Raw genomic sequence first — 19,247 nt, forward strand, 5'->3', positions numbered from 1 at the left:
CTGGGACTGTCACTATTGCCCTGTGTGAGAGGACGCTGGGACTGTCACTATTGCCCTGTGTGAGGGGATGCTGGGACTGTCACTATTGCCCTGTGTGAGAGGACGCTGGGACTGTCACTATTGCCCTGTGTGAGGGGACACTGGGACTGTCACTATTGCCCTGTGTGAGGGGACGCTGGGACTGTCACTATTGCCCTGTGTGAGGGGATGCTGGGACTGTCACTATTGCCCTGTGTGAGAGGACGCTGGGACTGTCACTATTGCCCTGTGTGAGGGGACGCTGGGACTGTCACTATTGCCCTGTGTGAGAGGACGCTGGGACTGTCACTATTGCCCTGTGTGAGGGGACGCTGGGAGTCACTATTGCCCTGTGTGAGGGGACGCTGGGACTGTCACTATTGCCCTGTGTGAGGGGACGCTGGGACTGTGTGAGGGGACGCTGGGACTGTCACTATTGTCCTGTGTGAGGGGACGCTGGGACTGTGTGAGGGGACGCTGGGACTGTCACTATTGTCCTGTGTGAGGGGACGCTGGGACTGTCACTATTGCCCTGTGTGAGGGGACGCTGGGACTGTGTGAGGGGACACTGGGACTGTCACTATTGTCCTGTGTGAGGGGACGCTGGGACTGTGTGAGGGGACGCTGGGACTGTCACTATTGTCCTGTGTGAGGGGACGCTGGGACTGTCACTATTGTCCTGTGTGAGGGGACGCTGGGACTGTGTGAGGGGACGCTGGGACTGTCACTATTGTCCTGTGTGAGGGGACGCTGGGACTTTCACTGTTGCCCTGTGTGAGGGGACGCTGGGACTGTGTGAGGGGACGCTGGGACTGTCACTATTGCCCTGTGTGAGGGGACGCTGGGACTGTCACTATTGCCCTGTGTGAGGGGACGCTGGGACTGTCACTATTGCCCTGTGTGAGGGGACGCTGGGACTGTCACTATTGCCCTATGTGAGGGGACGCTGGGACTGTCACTATTGCCCTGTGTGAGGGGACGCTGGGACTGTCACTATTGCCCTGTGTGAGGGGACGCTGGGACTGTCACTATTGTCCTGTGTGAGGGGACGCTGGGACTGTCACTATTGTCCTGTGTGAGGGGACGCTGGGACTTTCACTGTTGCCCTGTGTGAGGGGACGCTGGGACTGTGTGAGGGGACGCTGGGACTGTCACTATTGCCCTGTGTGAGGGGACGCTGGGACTGTCACTATTGCCCTGTGTGAGGGGACGCTGGGACTGTCACTATTGCCCTGTGTGAGGGGATGCTGGGACTGTCACTATTGCCCTGTGTGAGGGGACGCTGGGAGTCACTATTGCCCTGTGTGAGAGGACGCTGGGACTGTCACTATTGCCCTGTGTGAGGGGACGCTGGGACTGTCACTATTGCCCTGTGTGAGAGGACGCTGGGACTGTCACTATTGCCCTGTGTGAGGGGACGCTGGGACTGTCACTATTGCCCTGTGTGAGGGGACACTGGGACTGTCACTATTGTCCTGTGTGAGGGGACGCTGGGACTGTGTGAGGGGACACTGGGACTGTCACTATTGCCCTGTGTGAGGGGACGCTGGGACTGTCACTATTACCCTGTGTGAGGGGACACTGGGACTGTCACTATTGCCCTGTGTGAGGGGACGCTGGGACTGTCACTATTGCCCTGTGTGAGAGGACGCTGGGACTGTCACTATTGCCCTGTGTGAGGGGACGCTGGGACTGTCACTATTGCCCTGTGTGAGGGGACACTGGGACTGTCAGTATTGCCCTGTGTGAGGGGACACTGGGACTGTCACTATTGTCCTGTGTGAGGGGACGCTGGGACTGTGTGAGGGGACGCTGGGACTGTCACTATTGTCCTGTGTGAGGGGACGCTGGGACTGTGTGAGGGGACGCTGGGACTGTCACTATTGTCCTGTGTGAGGGGACGCTGGGACTGTCACTATTGTCCTATGTGAGGGGACGCTGGGACTGTGTGAGGGGACGCTGGGACTGTGTGAGGGGACGCTGGGACTGTGTGAGGGGTATACTGGGACTGTCACTATTGTCCTGTGTGAGGGGACGCTGGGACTGTGTGAGGGGACGCTGGGACTGTCACTATTGTCCTGTGTGAGGGGACGCTGGGACTGTCACTATTGTCCTGTGTGAGGGGACGCTGGGACTGTGTGAAGGGACGCTGGGACTGTGTGAGGGTATGCTGGGACTGTCCCTGTTGTCCTATGTGTGGGACACACTAGCTCCGTACAGTAACACCGGTGGGAATGGTTCCTGCGTCTCAGCCGTTCAGGGCTTTGATAATGACCCTGTTTGGAGTTATCGATCACCTTTCCTTATTGCAGAGCCTTGTCCGTCCACGTTGCTGCAGAACACCATGGCAGAGCTGCTTCGGGGGGACCCTGAACTGGCTTCCAGCTTTCTGAACAGTGTCCTAAACCAACTGAACTGGGCCTTCTCTGAATTTATAGGCATGATTCAGGAGGTGAGAGGGATTGTGGGAGCGGGGGACGGTGGGGGACTGGTGGCGGGGTGGAAGGGTAAGTGTGTTGGTAGATCTATATATGAAGAGTGGCTCTGGTTAAACCCTGGATCATTCTTCATATACTGGCGGTTATACAGGGCGGTGAGCTTACTTGGGTCCGACACTGTTGATTTTCTCTGACGTCCTAGTGGATGCTGGGAACTCCGTAAGGACCATGGGGAATAGCGGCTCCGCAGGAGACTGGGCACAAAAAGAAAAGCTTTAGGACTACCTGGTGTGCACTGGCTCCTCCCCCTATGACCCTCCTCCAAGCCTCAGTTAGATTTTTGTGCCCGACCGAGCTGGGTGCACACTAGGAGGCTCTCCTGAGCTTCTTAGGAAAAGTTAGTTTTAGGTTTTTTATTTTCAGTGAGACCTGCTGGCAACAGGCTCACTGCATCGAGGGACTAAGGGGAGAAGAAGCGAACCTACCTGCTTGCAGCTAGCTTGGGCTTCTTAGGCTACTGGACACCATTAGCTCCAGAGGGACCGAACACAGGCCCAGACTCGGAGTCCGGTCCCAGAGCCGCGCCGCCAGCCCCCTTACAGAGCCAGAAGCAAGAAGAGGTCCGGAAAATCGGCGGCAGAAGACATCAGTCTTCACCAAGGTAGCGCACAGCACTACTGCTGTGCGCCATTGCTCCTCATGCACCACACGCTCCGGTCACTGATGGGTGCAGGGCGCTGGGGGGGGGCGCCCTGAGCAGCAATATAAACACCTTGGCTGGCTAAATTACATCACATATAACCCCCAGGGCTATATGGATGTATATTAACCCCTGCCAGATTCCGAAAAAAAGCGGGAGAAAAGTCCGCCGAGAAGGGGGCGGAGCCTATCTCCTCAGCACACTGGCGCCATTTTCCCTCACAGCTCCGCTGGAAGGACGTCTCCCTGACTCTCCCCTGCAGTCCTGCACTACAGAAAAGGGTAAAACAAGAGGGGGGGGGCACTAATTAGCGCAGTATAATATACACAGCAGCTATAAAGGGAAAAACACTCTGTTTGGTGTTATCCCAACATATACATAGCGCTCTGGTGTGTGCTGGCATACTCTCCCTCTGTCTCCCCAAAGGGCTAGTGGGGTCCTGTCCTCTATCAGAGCATTCCCTGTGTGTGTGCTGTGTGTCGGTACGACTGTGTCGACATGTATGAAGAGGAAAATGATGTGGAGGCGGAGCAATTGCCTGTACTGGTGATGTCACCCCCTAGGGAGTCGACACCTGAGTGGCTGAGCTTATGGAAGGATTTACGTGACAGTGTCAGCTCTTTACAAAAGACAGTTGATGACATGAGACAGTCGGCTACTCAGCTGGTGCCTGTCCAGGCGTCTCAAAGACCATCAGGGGCTCTAAAACGCCCGCTACCTCAGATGGTAGATACAGACGCCGACACGGATACTGACTCCAGTGTCGACGATGAAGAGACGAATGTGACTTCCAGTAGGGCCACACGTTACATGATTGAGGCAATGAAAAATGTTTTACACATTTCTGATAGTACAAGTACCACTAAAAAGGGTATTATGTTTGGTGAGAAAAAACTACCTGTAGTTTCTCTATCGTCCTAAGTGGATGCTGGGGTTCCTGAAAGGACCATGGGGGATAGCGGCTCCGCAGGAGACAGGGCACAAAAAAGTAAAGCTTTACTAGGTCAGGTGGTGTGCACTGGCTCCTCCCCCTATGACCCTCCTCCAGACTCCAGTTAGATTTTGTGCCCGAACGAGAAGGGTGCAATCTAGGTGGCTCTCCTAAAGAGCTGCTTAGAGAAAGTTTAGTTTAGGTTTTTTTTTTTTTTTTTTTTTTTTTTTCTTTACAGTGAGTCCTGCTGGCAACAGGATCACTGCAACGTGGGACTTAGGGGGAAAGTAGTAAACTCACCTGCATGCAGAGTGGATTTGCTGCTTGGCTACTGGACACCATTAGCTCCAGAGGGATCGAACACAGGCCCAGCCGTGGAGTCCGGTCCCGGAGCCGCGCCGCCGACCCCCTTGCAGATGCTGAAGCGTGAAGAGGTCCGGAAACCGGCGGCTGAAGACTCCTCAGTCTTCATAAGGTAGCGCACAGCACTGCAGCTGTGCGCCATTTTCCTCTCAGCACACTTCACTGGGCAGTCACTGAGGGTGCAGAGCGCTGGGGGGGGGCGCTCTGAGAGGCAAATATAAACCTTATACAAGGCTAAAAATACCTCACATATAGCCCATAGGGGCTATATGGAGATATTTAACCCCTGCCTGACTGGAAAAATAGCGGGAGAAGAACCCGCCGAAAAAGGGGCGGGGCCTATCTCCTCAGCACACGGCGCCATTTTCTGTCACAGCTCCGCTGGTCAGAACGGCTCCCAGGTCTCTCCCCTGCACTGCACTACAGAAACAGGGTAAAACAGAGAGGGGGGGCACATTAATGGCTATATATATATATATTAAAGCAGCTATAAGGGAGCACTTAATATAAGGATATCCCTTGTATATATAGCGCTTTGTGGTGTGTGCTGGCAGACTCTCCCTCTGTCTCCCCAAAAGGGCTAGTGGGTCCTGTCTTCATTAGAGCATTCCCTGTGAGTTTGCGGTGTGTGTCGGTACGTGGTGTCGACATGTATGAGGACGATATTGGTGTGGAGGCGGAGCAATTGCCAAATATGCAGATGTCACCCCCCAGGGGGTCGACACCAGAATGGATGCCTTTATTTGTGGAATTACGTGATGGTTTATCTTCCCTTAAACAGTCAGTTGAGGACATGAGGCGGCCGGACAATCAATTAATGCCTGTCCAGGCGCCTCAAACACCGTCAGGGGCTGTAAAACGCCCTTTGCCTCAGTCGGTCGACACAGACCCAGACACGGGCACTGATTCCAGTGACGACGGTAGAAATTCAAACGTATTTTCCAGTAGGGCCACACGTTATATGATTTTGGCAATGAAGGAGACGTTACATTTAGCTGATACTACAGATACCGTAAAACAGGGTATTATGTATGGTGTGAAAAAACTACAAACAGTTTTTCCTGAATCAGAAGAATTAAATGACGTGTGTGATGAAGCGTGGGTTGCTCCTGATAAAAAGTTGATAATTTCAAAAAAGTTATTGGCATTATACCCTTTCCCGCCAGAGGTTAGGGCGCGCTGGGAAACACCCCCTAAGGTGGACAAGGCGCTCACACGCTTATCCAAACAAGTGGCGTTACCCTCTCCTGAGACGGCCGCACTTAAGGATCCATCAGATAGAAAGATGGAAGTTATTCAAAAGAATATATACACACATGCAGGTGTTATACTACGACCAGCTATAGCAACTGCCTGGATGTGCAGTGCTGGAGTAGTTTGGTCAGAATCCCTGATTGAAAATATTGATACCCTAGATAGGGACAATGTTTTACTGTCGTTAGAACAAATAAAGGATGCATTTATCTATATGCGTGATGCACAGAGGGATATTTGCACACTGGCATCTCGGGTGAGTGCTATGTCCATTTCAGCCAGATGAGCCTTATGGACACGACAGTGGACAGGCGATGCGGATTCAAAACGTCACATGGAGGTTTTGCCGTATAAAGGGGAGGAGTTATTTGGAGTTGGTCTATCAGACTTGGTGGCCACGGCTACTGCCGGGAAATCCACTTTTTTACCTCAAGTCACTCCCCAACAGAGAAAGGCACCGACCTTTCAACCGCAGCCTTTTCGCTCCTACAAAAATAAGAGAGCAAAGGGCTTGTCGTACCTGCCACGAGGCAGAGGAAGAGGGAAGAGACACCAACAGGCAGCTCCTTCCCAGGAACAGAAGCCCTCCCCGGCTCCTGCAAAAACCTCAGCATGACGCTGGGGCCTCTCAAGCGGACTCGGGGACAGTGGGGGGCCGTCTCAAAAATTACAGCGCGCAGTGGGCTCACTCGCAGGTAGACCCCTGGATCCTGCAGATAATATCTCAGGGGTACAGGTTGGAATTAGAGACGGATCCTCCTCATCGTTTCCTGAAGTCTGCCTTACCAACCGTCTCTTCCGAAAGGGAGAGGGTGTTGGAAGCCATTCACAAGCTGTACGCTCAGCAGGTGATAGTCAAAGTACCCCTATTACAACAAGGAAAGGGGTATTATTCCACTCTATTTGTGGTACCGAAGCCGGATGGCTCGGTAAGGCCTATTCTAAATCTGAAGTCCTTGAACCTCTACATAAAAAAGTTCAAGTTCAAGATGGAGTCACTCAGAGCAGTGATAGCGAACCTGGAAGAAGGGGACTTTATGGTATCCTTGGACATCAAGGATGCGTATCTACACGTTCCGATTTACCCCGCACACCAGGGGTACCTCAGGTTCATTGTTCAAAACTGTCACTATCAGTTTCAGACGCTGCCGTTCGGATTGTCCACGGCGCCTCGGGTCTTTACCAAGGTAATGGCCGAGATGATGATTCTTCTTCGAAGAAAAGGCGTATTAGTTATCCCATACTTGGACGATCTCCTAATAAGGGCAAGGTCCAGAGAACAGCTGGAGACAGCTTTAGCACTATCTCAAGAGGTGCTAAGACAACACGGGTGGATTCTGAATATTCCAAAATCCCATTTAATCCCGACAACTCGTCTGCTGTTCCTAGGAATGATTCTGGACACGGTTCAGAAAAAGGTTTTCCTTCCAGAGGAAAAAGCCAAGGAGTTATCCGATCTGGTCAGGAACCTCCTAAAACCAGGAAAAGTGTCAGTACATCAATGCACAAGAGTCCTGGGAAAAATGGTGGCTTCTTACGAAGCAATTCCATTCGGCAGATTCCATGCAAGAATATTCCAAAGGGATCTGTTGGACAAATGGTCAGGGTCGCATCTGCAGATGCACCTGCGAATAACCCTCTCACCAAAGACAAGGGTGTCACTTCTGGGGTGGTTGCAGAAGGCTCACCTATTAGAAGGCCGCAGATTCGGCATTCAGGATTGGATCCTGGTGACCACGGACGCCAGCCTGAGAGGCTGGGGAGCAGTCACACAAGGAAGAAACTTCCAGGGAGTATGGACGAGTCTGGAAAAGTCTCTTCACATAAACATTCTGGAACTAAGAGCAATCTACAATGCTCTAAGCCAGGCGGAACTTCTCCTGCAAGGAAAGCCGGTGTTGATTCAGTCGGACAACATCACGGCGGTCGCCCATGTAAACAGGCAGGGCGGCACAAGAAGCAGGAGTGCAATGGCAGAAGCTGCCAAGATTCTTCGCTGGGCGGAGAATCACGTGATAGCACTGTCAGCAGTGTTCATCCCGGGCGTGGACAACTGGGAAGCAGACTTCCTCAGCAGACACGATCTTCATCCGGGAGAGTGGGGTCTACATCCAGAAGTCTTCAACATGTTAATAGACCGTTGGGAAAGACCAATTGTAGACATGATGGCGTCTCGCCTCAACAAGAAACTGGACAAATATTGCGCCAGGTCAAGAGATCCACAGGCAATAGCTGTGGACGCACTGGTAACTCCTTGGGTGTACCAGTCAGTGTATGTGTTTCCTCCTCTGCCGCTCATACCAAAGGTATTGAAGATCATACGGCAAAGAAGAGTAAGAACAATACTAGTGGTTCCGGATTGGCCGAGAAGGACTTGGTATCCGGAACTTCAAGAGATGCTCACGGACGAACCGTGGCCTCTACCTCTGAGAAGGGACCTGCTACAGCAGGGTCCCTGTCTTTTTCAAGACTTACCGCGGCTGCGTTTGACGGCATGGCGGTTGAACGCCAGATCCTAAAAGGGAAAGGCATTCCAGAAGAAGTCATTCCTACCTTGATTAAGGCACGGAAGGAAGTCACCGTGAAACATTATCACCGCATTTGGCGAAAATATGTAGCGTGGTGCGAGGATCGGAGGGTTCCGACGGAGGAATTCCAACTGGGTCGTTTCCTACATTTCCTGCAATCAGGATTATCTATGGGTCTCAAATTGGGATCCATTAAGGTTCAAATTTCGGCCCTGTCAATATTCTTCCAAAAAGAATTGGCCTCTGTCCCTGAGGTCCAGACTTTTGTCAAGGGAGTACTGCATATACAGCCTCCTGTGGTGCCTCCGGTGGCACCGTGGGATCTAAATGTAGTTTTAGATTTCCTCAAATCCCATTGGTTTGAACCATTGAAAAAGGTGGATTTGAAATATCTCACATTGAAAGTGACTATGTTACTAGCCCTGGCCTCTGCCAGGAGAGTATCTGAATTGGCGGCTTTATCTTATAAAAGTCCTTATCTAATCTTCCATTCGGATAGGGCAGAACTGCGGACTCGTCCGCATTTTCTCCCTAAAGTGGTATCAGCATTTCATCTGAACCAACCTATTGTGGTGCCTGCGGCCACTAGCGACTTGGAGGACTCCAAGTTGTTGGACGTTGTCAGAGCCTTAAAAATATACATTGCAAGGACGGCTGGAGTCAGAAAATCTGACTCGCTGTTTATATTGTATGCACCCAACAAGTTGGGCGCACCTGCTTCTAAGCAGTCGATTGCTCGTTGGATTTGTAACACAATTCAACTTGCACATTCTGTGGCAGGCCTGCCACAGCCTAAAACTGTAAAAGCCCACTCCACAAGGAAGGTGGGCTCATCTTGGGCGGCTGCCCGAGGGGTCTCGGCATTACAACTCTGCCGAGCAGCTACGTGGTCGGGGGAGAACACGTTTGTAAAATTTTACAAATTTGATACCCTGGCAAAGGAGGACCTGGAGTTCTCTCATTCGGTGCTGCAGAGTCATCCGCACTCTCCCGCCCGTTTGGGAGCTTTGGTATAATCCCCATGGTCCTTTCAGGAACCCCAGCATCCACTTAGGACGATAGAGAAAATAAGAATTTACTTACCGATAATTCTATTTCTCGGAGTCCGTAGTGGATGCTGGGCGCCCATCCCAAGTGCGGATTATCTGCAATACTTGTACATAGTTATTGTTAACTAATTCGGGTTATTGTTAAGGAGCCATCTTTAAGAGGCCCTTTCTGTTGTCATACTGTTAACTGGGTTTAGATCACAAGTTGTACGGTGTGATTGGTGTGGCTGGTATGAGTCTTACCCGGGATTCAAAATGCCTCCCTTATTGTGTATGCTCGTCCGGGCACAGTACCTAACTGGAGTCTGGAGGAGGGTCATAGGGGGAGGAGCCAGTGCACACCACCTGACCTAGTAAAGCTTTACTTTTTTGTGCCCTGTCTCCTGCGGAGCCGCTATCCCCCATGGTCCTTTCAGGAACCCCAGCATCCACTACGGACTCCGAGAAATAGAATTATCGGTAAGTAAATTCTTATTTTTTCCTGCTTCTGAGGAATTAAATGAAGTGTGTGATGAAGCGTGGGTTTCTCCCGATAAAAGACTGATAATTCCTAAAAAGTTATTGGCTTCATACCCCTTCCCGCCAGAGGATAGGGCACGTTGGGAAACACCTCCTAGGGTGGATAAAGCGCTCACACGCTTGTCAAAACAGGTGGCACTACCGTCTCCGGATACGGCCGTCCTTAAGGAACCTGCTGACAGAAAGCAGGAGAATATCCTAAAATGTATATACACTCACACGGGTGTTATACTGCGACCAGCAATCGCCTCAGCCTGGATGTGCAGTGCTGGGGTGGCTTGGTCGGATTCCCTGACTGAAAATATTGATACCCTAGATAGGGACACTATATTACTGACTATAGAGCATTTAAAAGATGCGTTTTTATATATGCGTGATGCACAGAGGGATATTTGCCGACTGGCATCAAGAGTAAGTGCGCTGTCCATATCTGCCAGAAGAGGGTTATGGACGCGGCAGTGGTCAGGTGATGCTGATTCCAAAAGGCATATGGAAGTATTGCCTTATAAAGGGGAGGAGTTATTTGGGGTAGGTCTATCGGACCTGGTATCCACGGCAACTGCTGGGAAATCCACATTTTTACCCCAGGTAGCCTCTCAACATAAAAAGACGCCGTATTATCAGGCGCAGTCCTTTCGGCCCCATAAGGGCAAGCGGGCGAAAGGCTCCTCATTTCTGCCCCGTGGCAGAGGGAGAGGAAAAAGGCTGCAGCAAACAGCCAGTTCCCAGGAACAGAAGCCCTCTCCCGCTTCTGCCAAGTCCTCAGCATGACGCTGGGGCTCTACAAGCGGACTCAGGCACGGTGGGGGCCCGTCTCAAGAATTTCAGCGCGCAGTGGGCTCACTCACAAGTGGATCCCTGGATCCTTCAAGTGGTATCTCAGGGGTACAAATTGGAATTCGAGGCGTCTCCCCCTCGCCGTTTCCTAAAGTCTGCCTTACCGACGTCTCCCTCCGACAGGGAGGCGGTATTGGAAGCCATTCACAAGCTGTATTCACAGCAGGTGATAATCAAGGTACCCCTCCTGCAACAGGGAAAGGGGTATTATTCCACGCTGTTTGTGGTACCGAAGCCGGATGGCTCGGTGAGACCTATTCTAAATCTAAAATCTTTGAACACTTACATACAGAGGTTCAAATTCAAGATGGAGTCACTCAGAGCGGTGATCGCGAACCTGGAAGAAGGGGATTATATGGTGTCTCTGGACATCAAGGATGCTTACCTCCATGTCCCAATTTACCCTTCTCACCAAGGGTACCTCAGGTTTGTGGTACAGAACTGCCACTATCAGTTTCAGACGCTGCCGTTTGGATTGTCCACGGCGCCCCGGGTCTTTACCAAAGTAATGGCCGAAATGATGATACTCCTTCGAAGGAAGGGAGTTTTAATTATCCCTTACTTGGACGATCTCCTGATAAGGGCAAGATCCAAGGAACAGTTGGTAGTCGTAGTAGCACTATCTCAAGTAGTGCTGCGGCAGCACGGTTGGATTCTCAATATCCCAAAATCGCAGCTGATCCCGACGACACGTCTTCTATTCCTAGGGATGATCCTGGACACAGTCCAGAAAAAGGTGTTTCTCCCGGAAGAGAAAGCCAGAGAGTTATCCGAGCTAGTCAGAAACCTCCTAAAACCAGGCCAAGTATCAGTGCACCAATGCACAAGGGTCCTGGGAAAAATGGTAGCTTCCTACGAAGCAATCCCATTCGGCAGATTCCACGCAAGAACATTCCAGTGGGACCTGCTGGACAAATGGTCCGGATCGCATCTTCAGATGCATCAGCGAATAACCCTGTCCCCAAGGACAAGGGTGTCTCTCCTGTGGTGGTTGCAGAGTGCTCATCTTCTAGAGGGCCGCAGATTCGGCATTCAGGACTGGGTTCTGGTGACCACGGATGCCAGCCTGCGAGGCTGGGGAGCAGTCACACAGGGAAGAAACTTCCAGGGCTTGTGGTCAAGCCTGGAGACATCACTTCAAATAAATATCCTGGAGTTAAGAGCCATTTACAATGCTCTAAGCCAAGCAAGACCTCTGCTTCAAGGTCAGCCGGTGCTGATCCAGTCGGACAACATCACGGCAGTCGCCCATGTAAACAGACAGGGCGGCACAAGAAGCAGGAGGGCAATGGCAGAAGCTGCAAGGATTCTTCGCTGGGCGGAAAATCATGTGATAGCACTGTCGGCAGTGTTCATTCCGGGAGTGGACAACTGGGAAGCAGACTTCCTCAGCAGGCACGACCTTCACCCGGGAGAGTGGGGACTTCACCCAGAAGTCTTCCACATGATGATAAACCGTTGGGAAAAACCAAAGGTGGACATGATGGCGTCCCGCCTCAACAAAAAACTGGACAGGTATTGCGCCAGGTCAAGGGACCCTCAAGCAATAGCTGTGGAAGTTCTGGTAACACCGTGGGTGTACCAGTCGCTGTATGTGTTCCCTCCTCTGCCTCTCATACCCAAGGTGCTGAGAATTATACGGCGGGGAGGAGTAAGAACTATTCTCGTGGCTCCGGATTGGCCAAGAAGGACTTGGTACCCGGAACTTCAAGAGATGCTCACAGAGGACCCGTGGCCTCTACCTCTGAGAAGGGACCTGCTCCAGCAGGGACCCTGTCTGTTCCAAGACTTACCGCGGCTGCGTTTGACGGCATGGCGGTTGAACGCCGGATCCTAAAGGAAAAAGGCATTCCAGACGAAGTCTTCCCTACTTTGATAAAAAATTATTGTAAAACAAAGCGCTTGAAATAAGAACAATATGTGTGAGTGGTAACCTGTTATAAGAAAAAATGAGTAGTGCAATACCTCAGGTGTGACGCTATATAATAACACTCAGTTGTGACGCTATATAGTAAGCAGTATGTATTACAGCTGTAATACATACTGCTTACTATATAGCGTCACACCTGAGTGTTATTATATAGCGTCACACCTGAGGTATTGCACTACTCATTTTTTCTTATAACAGGTTACCACTCACACATATTGTTCTTATTTCAAGCGCTTTGTTTTACAATAATTTACTAATCATTTTTTATACAAAGCTGCTAAAGCACTCAAATCCCAGTCACAGCGCAGTTATTTTATTTATCTACTTTGATAAAAGCCAGAAAGGATGTAACCGCAAAGCATTATCACCGCATCTGGCGGAAATATGTTGCGTGGTGTGAGGCCAAAAAGGCCCCGACGGAGGAATTTCAACTGGGTCGATTCCTGCATTTCCTGCAAGCAGGAGTGTCTATGGGCCTAAAATTAGGATCCATTAAGGTCCAGATTTCGGCCCTGTCGATTTTCTTTCAGAGAGAACTGGCTTCAGTGCCTGAAGTCCAGACGTTTGTTAAGGGAGTGCTACATATACAGCCTCCTTTTGTGCCTCCAGTGGCACCCTGGGATCTGAATGTTGTTTTGGATTTCCTAAAATCACATTGGTTTGAACCACTCAACACTGTGGAATTAAAATATCTCACATGGAAAGTGGTCATGTTGTTGGCCCTGGCTTCAGCCAGGCGTGTGTCCGAATTGGCGGCTTTATCCTGTAAAAGCCCTTACCTGATTTTTCATACGGACAGGGCAGAATTGAGGACTCGTCCTCAATTTCTCCCAAAGGTGGTTTCAGCGTTTCATCTGAACCAGCCTATTGTGGTACCTGCGGCTACTAAGGACTTGGAGGACTCCAAGTTGCTGGACGTTGTCAGGGCCCTGAAAATATATGTTTCCAGGACGGCTGGAGTCAGAAAATCTGACTCGCTATTTATCCTGTACGTACCCAACAAGCTAGGTGCTCCTGCTTCTAAGCAGACTATTGCTCGCTGGATTTGTAGTACAATTCAGCTTGCGCATTCTGTGGCAGGCCTGCCACAGCCAAAATCTGTAAAAGCCCACTCCACAAGGAAGGTGGGCTCATCTTGGGCGGCTGCCCGAGGGGTCTCGGCTTTACAACTCTGCCGAGCTGCTACTTGGTCAGGGTCAAATACTTTTGTAAAATTTTACAAATTTGACACTCTGGCTGAGGAGGACCTGGAGTTTTCTCACTCGGTGCTGCAGAGTCATCCGCACTCTCCCGCCCGTTTGGGAGCTTTGGTATAATCCCCATGGTCCTTACGGAGTTCCCAGCATCCACTAGGACGTCAGAGAAAATAAGAATTTACTTACCGATAATTCTATTTCTCGTAGTCCGTAGTGGATGCTGGGCGCTCATCCCAAGTGCGGATTATCTGCAATACTTGTACATAGTTATTGTTAACAAATCGGGTTATTGTTGTTGTGAGCCATCTATCCAGAGGCTCCTCTGTTATCATGCTGTTAACTGGGTTCGTATCACAGGTTGTACGGTGTGATTGGTGTGGCTGGTATGAGTCTTACCCGGGATTCAAAATTCTTCCTTATTGTGTACGCTCGTCCGGGCACAGTATCCTAACTGAGGCTTGGAGGAGGGTCATAGGGGGGGGGGAGCCAGTGCACACCAGGTAGTCCTAAAGCTTTTCTTTTTGTGCCCAGTCTCCTGCGGAGCCGCTATTCCCCATGGTCCTTACGGAGTTCCCAGCATCCACTACGGACTACGAGAAATAGAATTATCAGTAAGTAAATTCTTATTTTCTTTCATTTCCGTCTCCAGATCCAGCAGGCCGCTGAGCGTCTAGAGCGGAACTTTGTAGACAGCCGCCAGCTGAAAGTCTGTGCCACCTGCTTTGACCTATCTGTCAGCCTTTTGCGGGTCCTGGAGATGACGGTCACCCTGATACCTGATATTTTCCTCGATTGGAGCCGATCCGCCTCAGAACTGCTGCTGCGCCGCTTGGCTCAGGTATGACGCCAGTAAATCACCTCCCAGCCGATGATAAATGCATCATTTTATTTTACTGCCGATATCGGAAACCAGTCATTGTCTCTGTACATCTCACCATGTTTCTCTTACCATGAGGGCATCACGTCATGTCTGTAGTTACAGCATAGGCTGTTTTTCTTCCTTCTGAATAGCCATTTAAGTTCCGTTTAGCATTTATCTGATGGGATTTGTCATAGCTGTCCTGCAAATCATTGTCTCTTTTTCAATACCTCTCTGGAAGGCAAACAAGTATGGCTTCCACAGGGGCACAGCTCTCAGCATGTCTTGCAAGGTCAACGGAGGGAGAAGGAGAGGAGGGATGTCACAATGCAGTCCGTTTTTAGAGTGGTGTTGCAAACCTTCTCTGCCTATTACTACGTGTGCCATGTGACTGTGGTTGCCATGGAAATCACACTGCAGAATAGTACACCATTAAAAGATGCATGAATAAACCAAGGAAAAATGTAATTGCTAGCTTCTTATAGATGTCACAGTGTTAAGTCATGAGATTATGATCACAGCAATGGGGAATTAGTCTGTGCATGTCTGTCATCCAGGGGCCACGCGTTACCTACTGTCACACTGTGGCGGGTATTACACAACATTTCCGTCACCCGGGGGCCACGTGTTACCTACTGTCACACTGTGGCGGGTATTACACAGCATCTCCGTGACCCAGAGGCCACGCGTTACCTACTATCAGACTGTGGCGGATGTTACACATTATCTTCACCCGAAGGCCACGCATTACCTACTGTTACATTGTGGCGGGTATTACACAGCATCTCCATCACCCGGAGGCCACGCGTTACCTACTGTCACACTGTGGCGGGTATTACACAACATCTCTGTCACCTGGGGGCCACGTGTTGCCTACTGTCACACTGTGGCGGGTATTACACAGCATCTCCATCACCCGGAGGCCACGCGTTACCTACTGCCACACTGTGGCGGTTATTCCCTAACATCTTTGTCATCCGGAGGCCGCGCGTTACCTACTGCCACACTGTGGCGGGTATTACACAGCATCTCTGTCATCCGGAGGCCACTTGTTGCCTACTGTCACACTGTGGCGCGTATTACACAGCGTCTCCGTCACCCTGGAGTCACGTGATACCTACTATCCGACTGTGGCGGGTATTACACAACATCTCTCATCCGGAGGCCACGCGTTACCTACTGCCACACTCTGGCGGATATTACACAACATCTCCGTCACCCGGAGGCCACGCGTTACCGTCTGTCACACTGTGGCGGGTAATACACAACATCTGTCACCCCTAGGCCACGCGTTACCTACTGTCACACTATGGTGGGTATTACACAGCATCTCCATCACCAGGAGGTCACACGTTACCTACTGTCACACTGTGGCGTGTATTACACAACATCTCCGTCACCCCTAGGCCACGCGTTACCGTCTGTCACACTGTGGGGGTAATACACAACATTTCTGTCATCCGGAGGCCACGCGTTATCTACTGTCACACTGTGGCGGGTATAACACAGCATCTCTGTCACCCAGGGGCCACGCGTTACTTACTATCACACTATGGTGGGTATTACACAGCATCTCTGTCATCCGGAGTCCACGCGTTACCTACTGTCACACTGTGGCGGGTATAACACAGCATCTCTGTCACCCAGGGGCCACGCGTTACTTACTATCACACTATGGTGGGTATTACACAGCATCTCTGTCACCCGGGGGCCACGCTTTACTTACTATCACACTATGGTGGGTATTACACAGCATCTCTGTCACCCGGGGGCCACACTTTACTTACTATCACACTATGGTGGGTATTACACAGCATCTCCGTCACCCGGAGGCCACGCGTTACCTACTGTCACACTGTGGCGGTTATTACACAACATCTCCGTCACCCAGAGGCCACACGTTACCTACTTTTACACTGTGGCGGTTATTACACGCCATCTCTGTCACCCGGAGGTCACGTGTTACCTACTGTCACACTGTGGCGGTTATTACACAACATCTGTCACCCGGAGGCCACGTGTTACCTACTGTCACACTGTGGCGGATATTACACAACATCTCCGTCACCCGGAGGCCATGCGTTACCTACTGTCACACTGTGGCGGGTATTACACAACATCTCCGTCTCCCGGGGGCCACCGTTACCTACTGTTACACTATGGCGGGTATCACACAGCATCTCTGTCATCCGGAGGTCACGCGTTACCTACTGTCACACTGTGGCGGTTATTACACAACATCTCTGTCACCCGGAGGCCACGTGTTACCTACTGTCACACTGTGGCGGATATTACACAACATCTCCGTAACCCGGAGGCCATGCGTTACCTACTGTCACACTGTGGCGGATATTACACAACATCTCCGTCACCAGGAAGTCACGCCTTACCTACTGTCACACTGTGGCGGATATTACACAACATCTCCGTCACCCGGAGGCCATGCGTTACCTACTGTTGCACTGTGGCGGATATTCCCTAACATTTCTGTCATCTGGAGGCCACGCGTTACCTACTGTCACACTGTGGCGGATATTCCCTAAAATTTCTGTCATCCGGAGGCCACGCGTTACCTACTGTCACAATGTGGCGGGTATTACACGGCATCTCTGTAATCCGGAGGCCACGCGTTACCTAGTGTCACACTGGCGGGTATTACACAGCATCTGTCATCCGGGGGTCACGCGTTAACTAGTGTCCCACTGGTGCGGTTATTACACAACATCTCTGTCCCCCGGAGGCCACGTGTTACCTACTGTCACACTCTGTCGGGTATTACACAACATCTCTGTCACCCGGGGGTCACACGTTACCTACTGTCACACTGTGGCGGATATTACACAGCATCCCTGTCACCCGGGGGCCACGTGTTTCTTACTATCACACTGTGGCGGGTATTACACAGCATCTCCGTTACCCGGAGGCCACCGTTACCTACTGTCACACTGTGGCGGGTATTACACAACATCTCTTATCCGGAGGCCATGCGTTACCTACTGCCACACTATGGTGGGTATTACACAGCAGCTCCATCACCAGGAGGTCACACGTTACCTACTGTCACACTGTGGCGGGTATTACACAACATCTCCATCACCAGGAGGTCACACGTTACCTACTGTCACACTGTGGCGGGTATTACACAACATCTCTGTCACCCCTAGGCCACGCGTTACCGTCTGTCACACTGTGGGGGTAATACACAACATCTCTGTCATCCGGAGTCCACGCGTTACCTACTGTCACACTGTGGCGGGTATAACACAGCATCCCTGTCACCCAGGGGCCACGCGTTACTTACTATCACACTATGGTGGGTATTACACAGCATCTCTGTCACCCGGGGGCCACGCTTTACTTACTATCACACTATGGTGGGTATTACACAGCATCTCTGTCACCCGGGGGCCACACTTTACTTACTATCACACTATGGTGGGTATTACACAGCATCTCCGTCACCCGGAGGCCACGCGTTACCTACTGTCACACTGTGGCGGTTATTACACAACATCTCCGTCACCCAGAGGCCACACGTTACCTACTTTTACACTGTGGCGGTTATTACACGCCATCTCTGTCACCCGGAGGTCACGCGTTACCTACTGTCACACTGTGGCGGTTATTACACAACATCTCTGTCACCCGGAGGCCACGTGTTACCTACTGTCACACTGTGGCGGATATTACACAACATCTCCGTAACCCGGAGGCCATGCGTTACCTACTGTCACACTGTGGCGGATATTACACAACATCTCCGTCACCAGGAAGTCACGCCTTACCTACTGTCACACTGTGGCGGATATTACACAACATCTCCGTCACCCGGAGGCCATGCGTTACCTACTGTCACACTGTGGCGGGTATTACACAACATCTCCGTCTCCCGGAGGCCATGCGTTACCTACTGTTGCACTGTGGCGGATATTCCCTAACATTTCTGTCATCTGGAGGCCACGCGTTACCTACTGTCACACTGTGGCGGATATTCCCTAAAATTTCTGTCATCCGGAGGCCACGCGTTACCTACTGTCACAATGTGGCGGGTATTACACGGCATCTCTGTAATCCGGAGGCCACGCGTTACCTAGTGTCACACTGGCGGGTATTACACAGCATCTGTCATCCGGGGGTCACGCGTTAACTAGTGTCCCACTGGTGCGGTTATTACACAACATCTCTGTCCCCCGGAGGCCACGTGTTACCTACTGTCACACTCTGTCGGGTATTACACAACATCTCTGTCACCCGGGGGTCACACGTTACCTACTGTCACACTGTGGTGGATATTACACAGCATCCCTGTCACTCGGGGGCCACGCGTTTCTTACTATCACACTGTGGCGGGTATTACACAGCATCTCCGTTACCCGGAGGCCACCGTTACCTACTGTCACACTGTGGCGGGTATTACACAGCATCTCTGTCACCCGGAGGCCACTCGTTACCTACTGTCACACTGTGGCGGATATTACACAACATCACTGTCACTCGGGGGCCACGCGTTACCAACTGTCACACTGTGGCGGGTATTACACAGCATCTCCGTCACCCGGGGGCCACCGTTACCTACTTTTACACTATGGCGGGTATCACACAGCATCTCTGTCATCCGGAGGTCA

General features: G+C 51.3%; 1 protein-coding gene across 2 annotated transcripts in view; it reads left to right on the plus strand.

Moving 5' to 3' along the window:
• The window catches only part of RNF123 (ring finger protein 123), a 265,837-nt gene that overhangs the window by 180,431 nt on the left and 66,159 nt on the right, over nt 1-19,247 (plus strand). For both annotated transcript variants that reach the window (XM_063941450.1, XM_063941449.1), the window contains exons 32-33: nt 2,331-2,470; nt 14,413-14,601. In XM_063941450.1, the coding sequence (XP_063797520.1) occupies nt 2,331-2,470; nt 14,413-14,601 (329 nt within the window). The remainder of the gene's footprint in view (nt 1-2,330; nt 2,471-14,412; nt 14,602-19,247) is intronic.

The sequence above is a fragment of the Pseudophryne corroboree genome, chromosome 9 (genome assembly GCF_028390025.1).
Source record: "Pseudophryne corroboree isolate aPseCor3 chromosome 9, aPseCor3.hap2, whole genome shotgun sequence".
NCBI classification, from domain to species: domain Eukaryota; kingdom Metazoa; phylum Chordata; class Amphibia; order Anura; family Myobatrachidae; genus Pseudophryne; species Pseudophryne corroboree.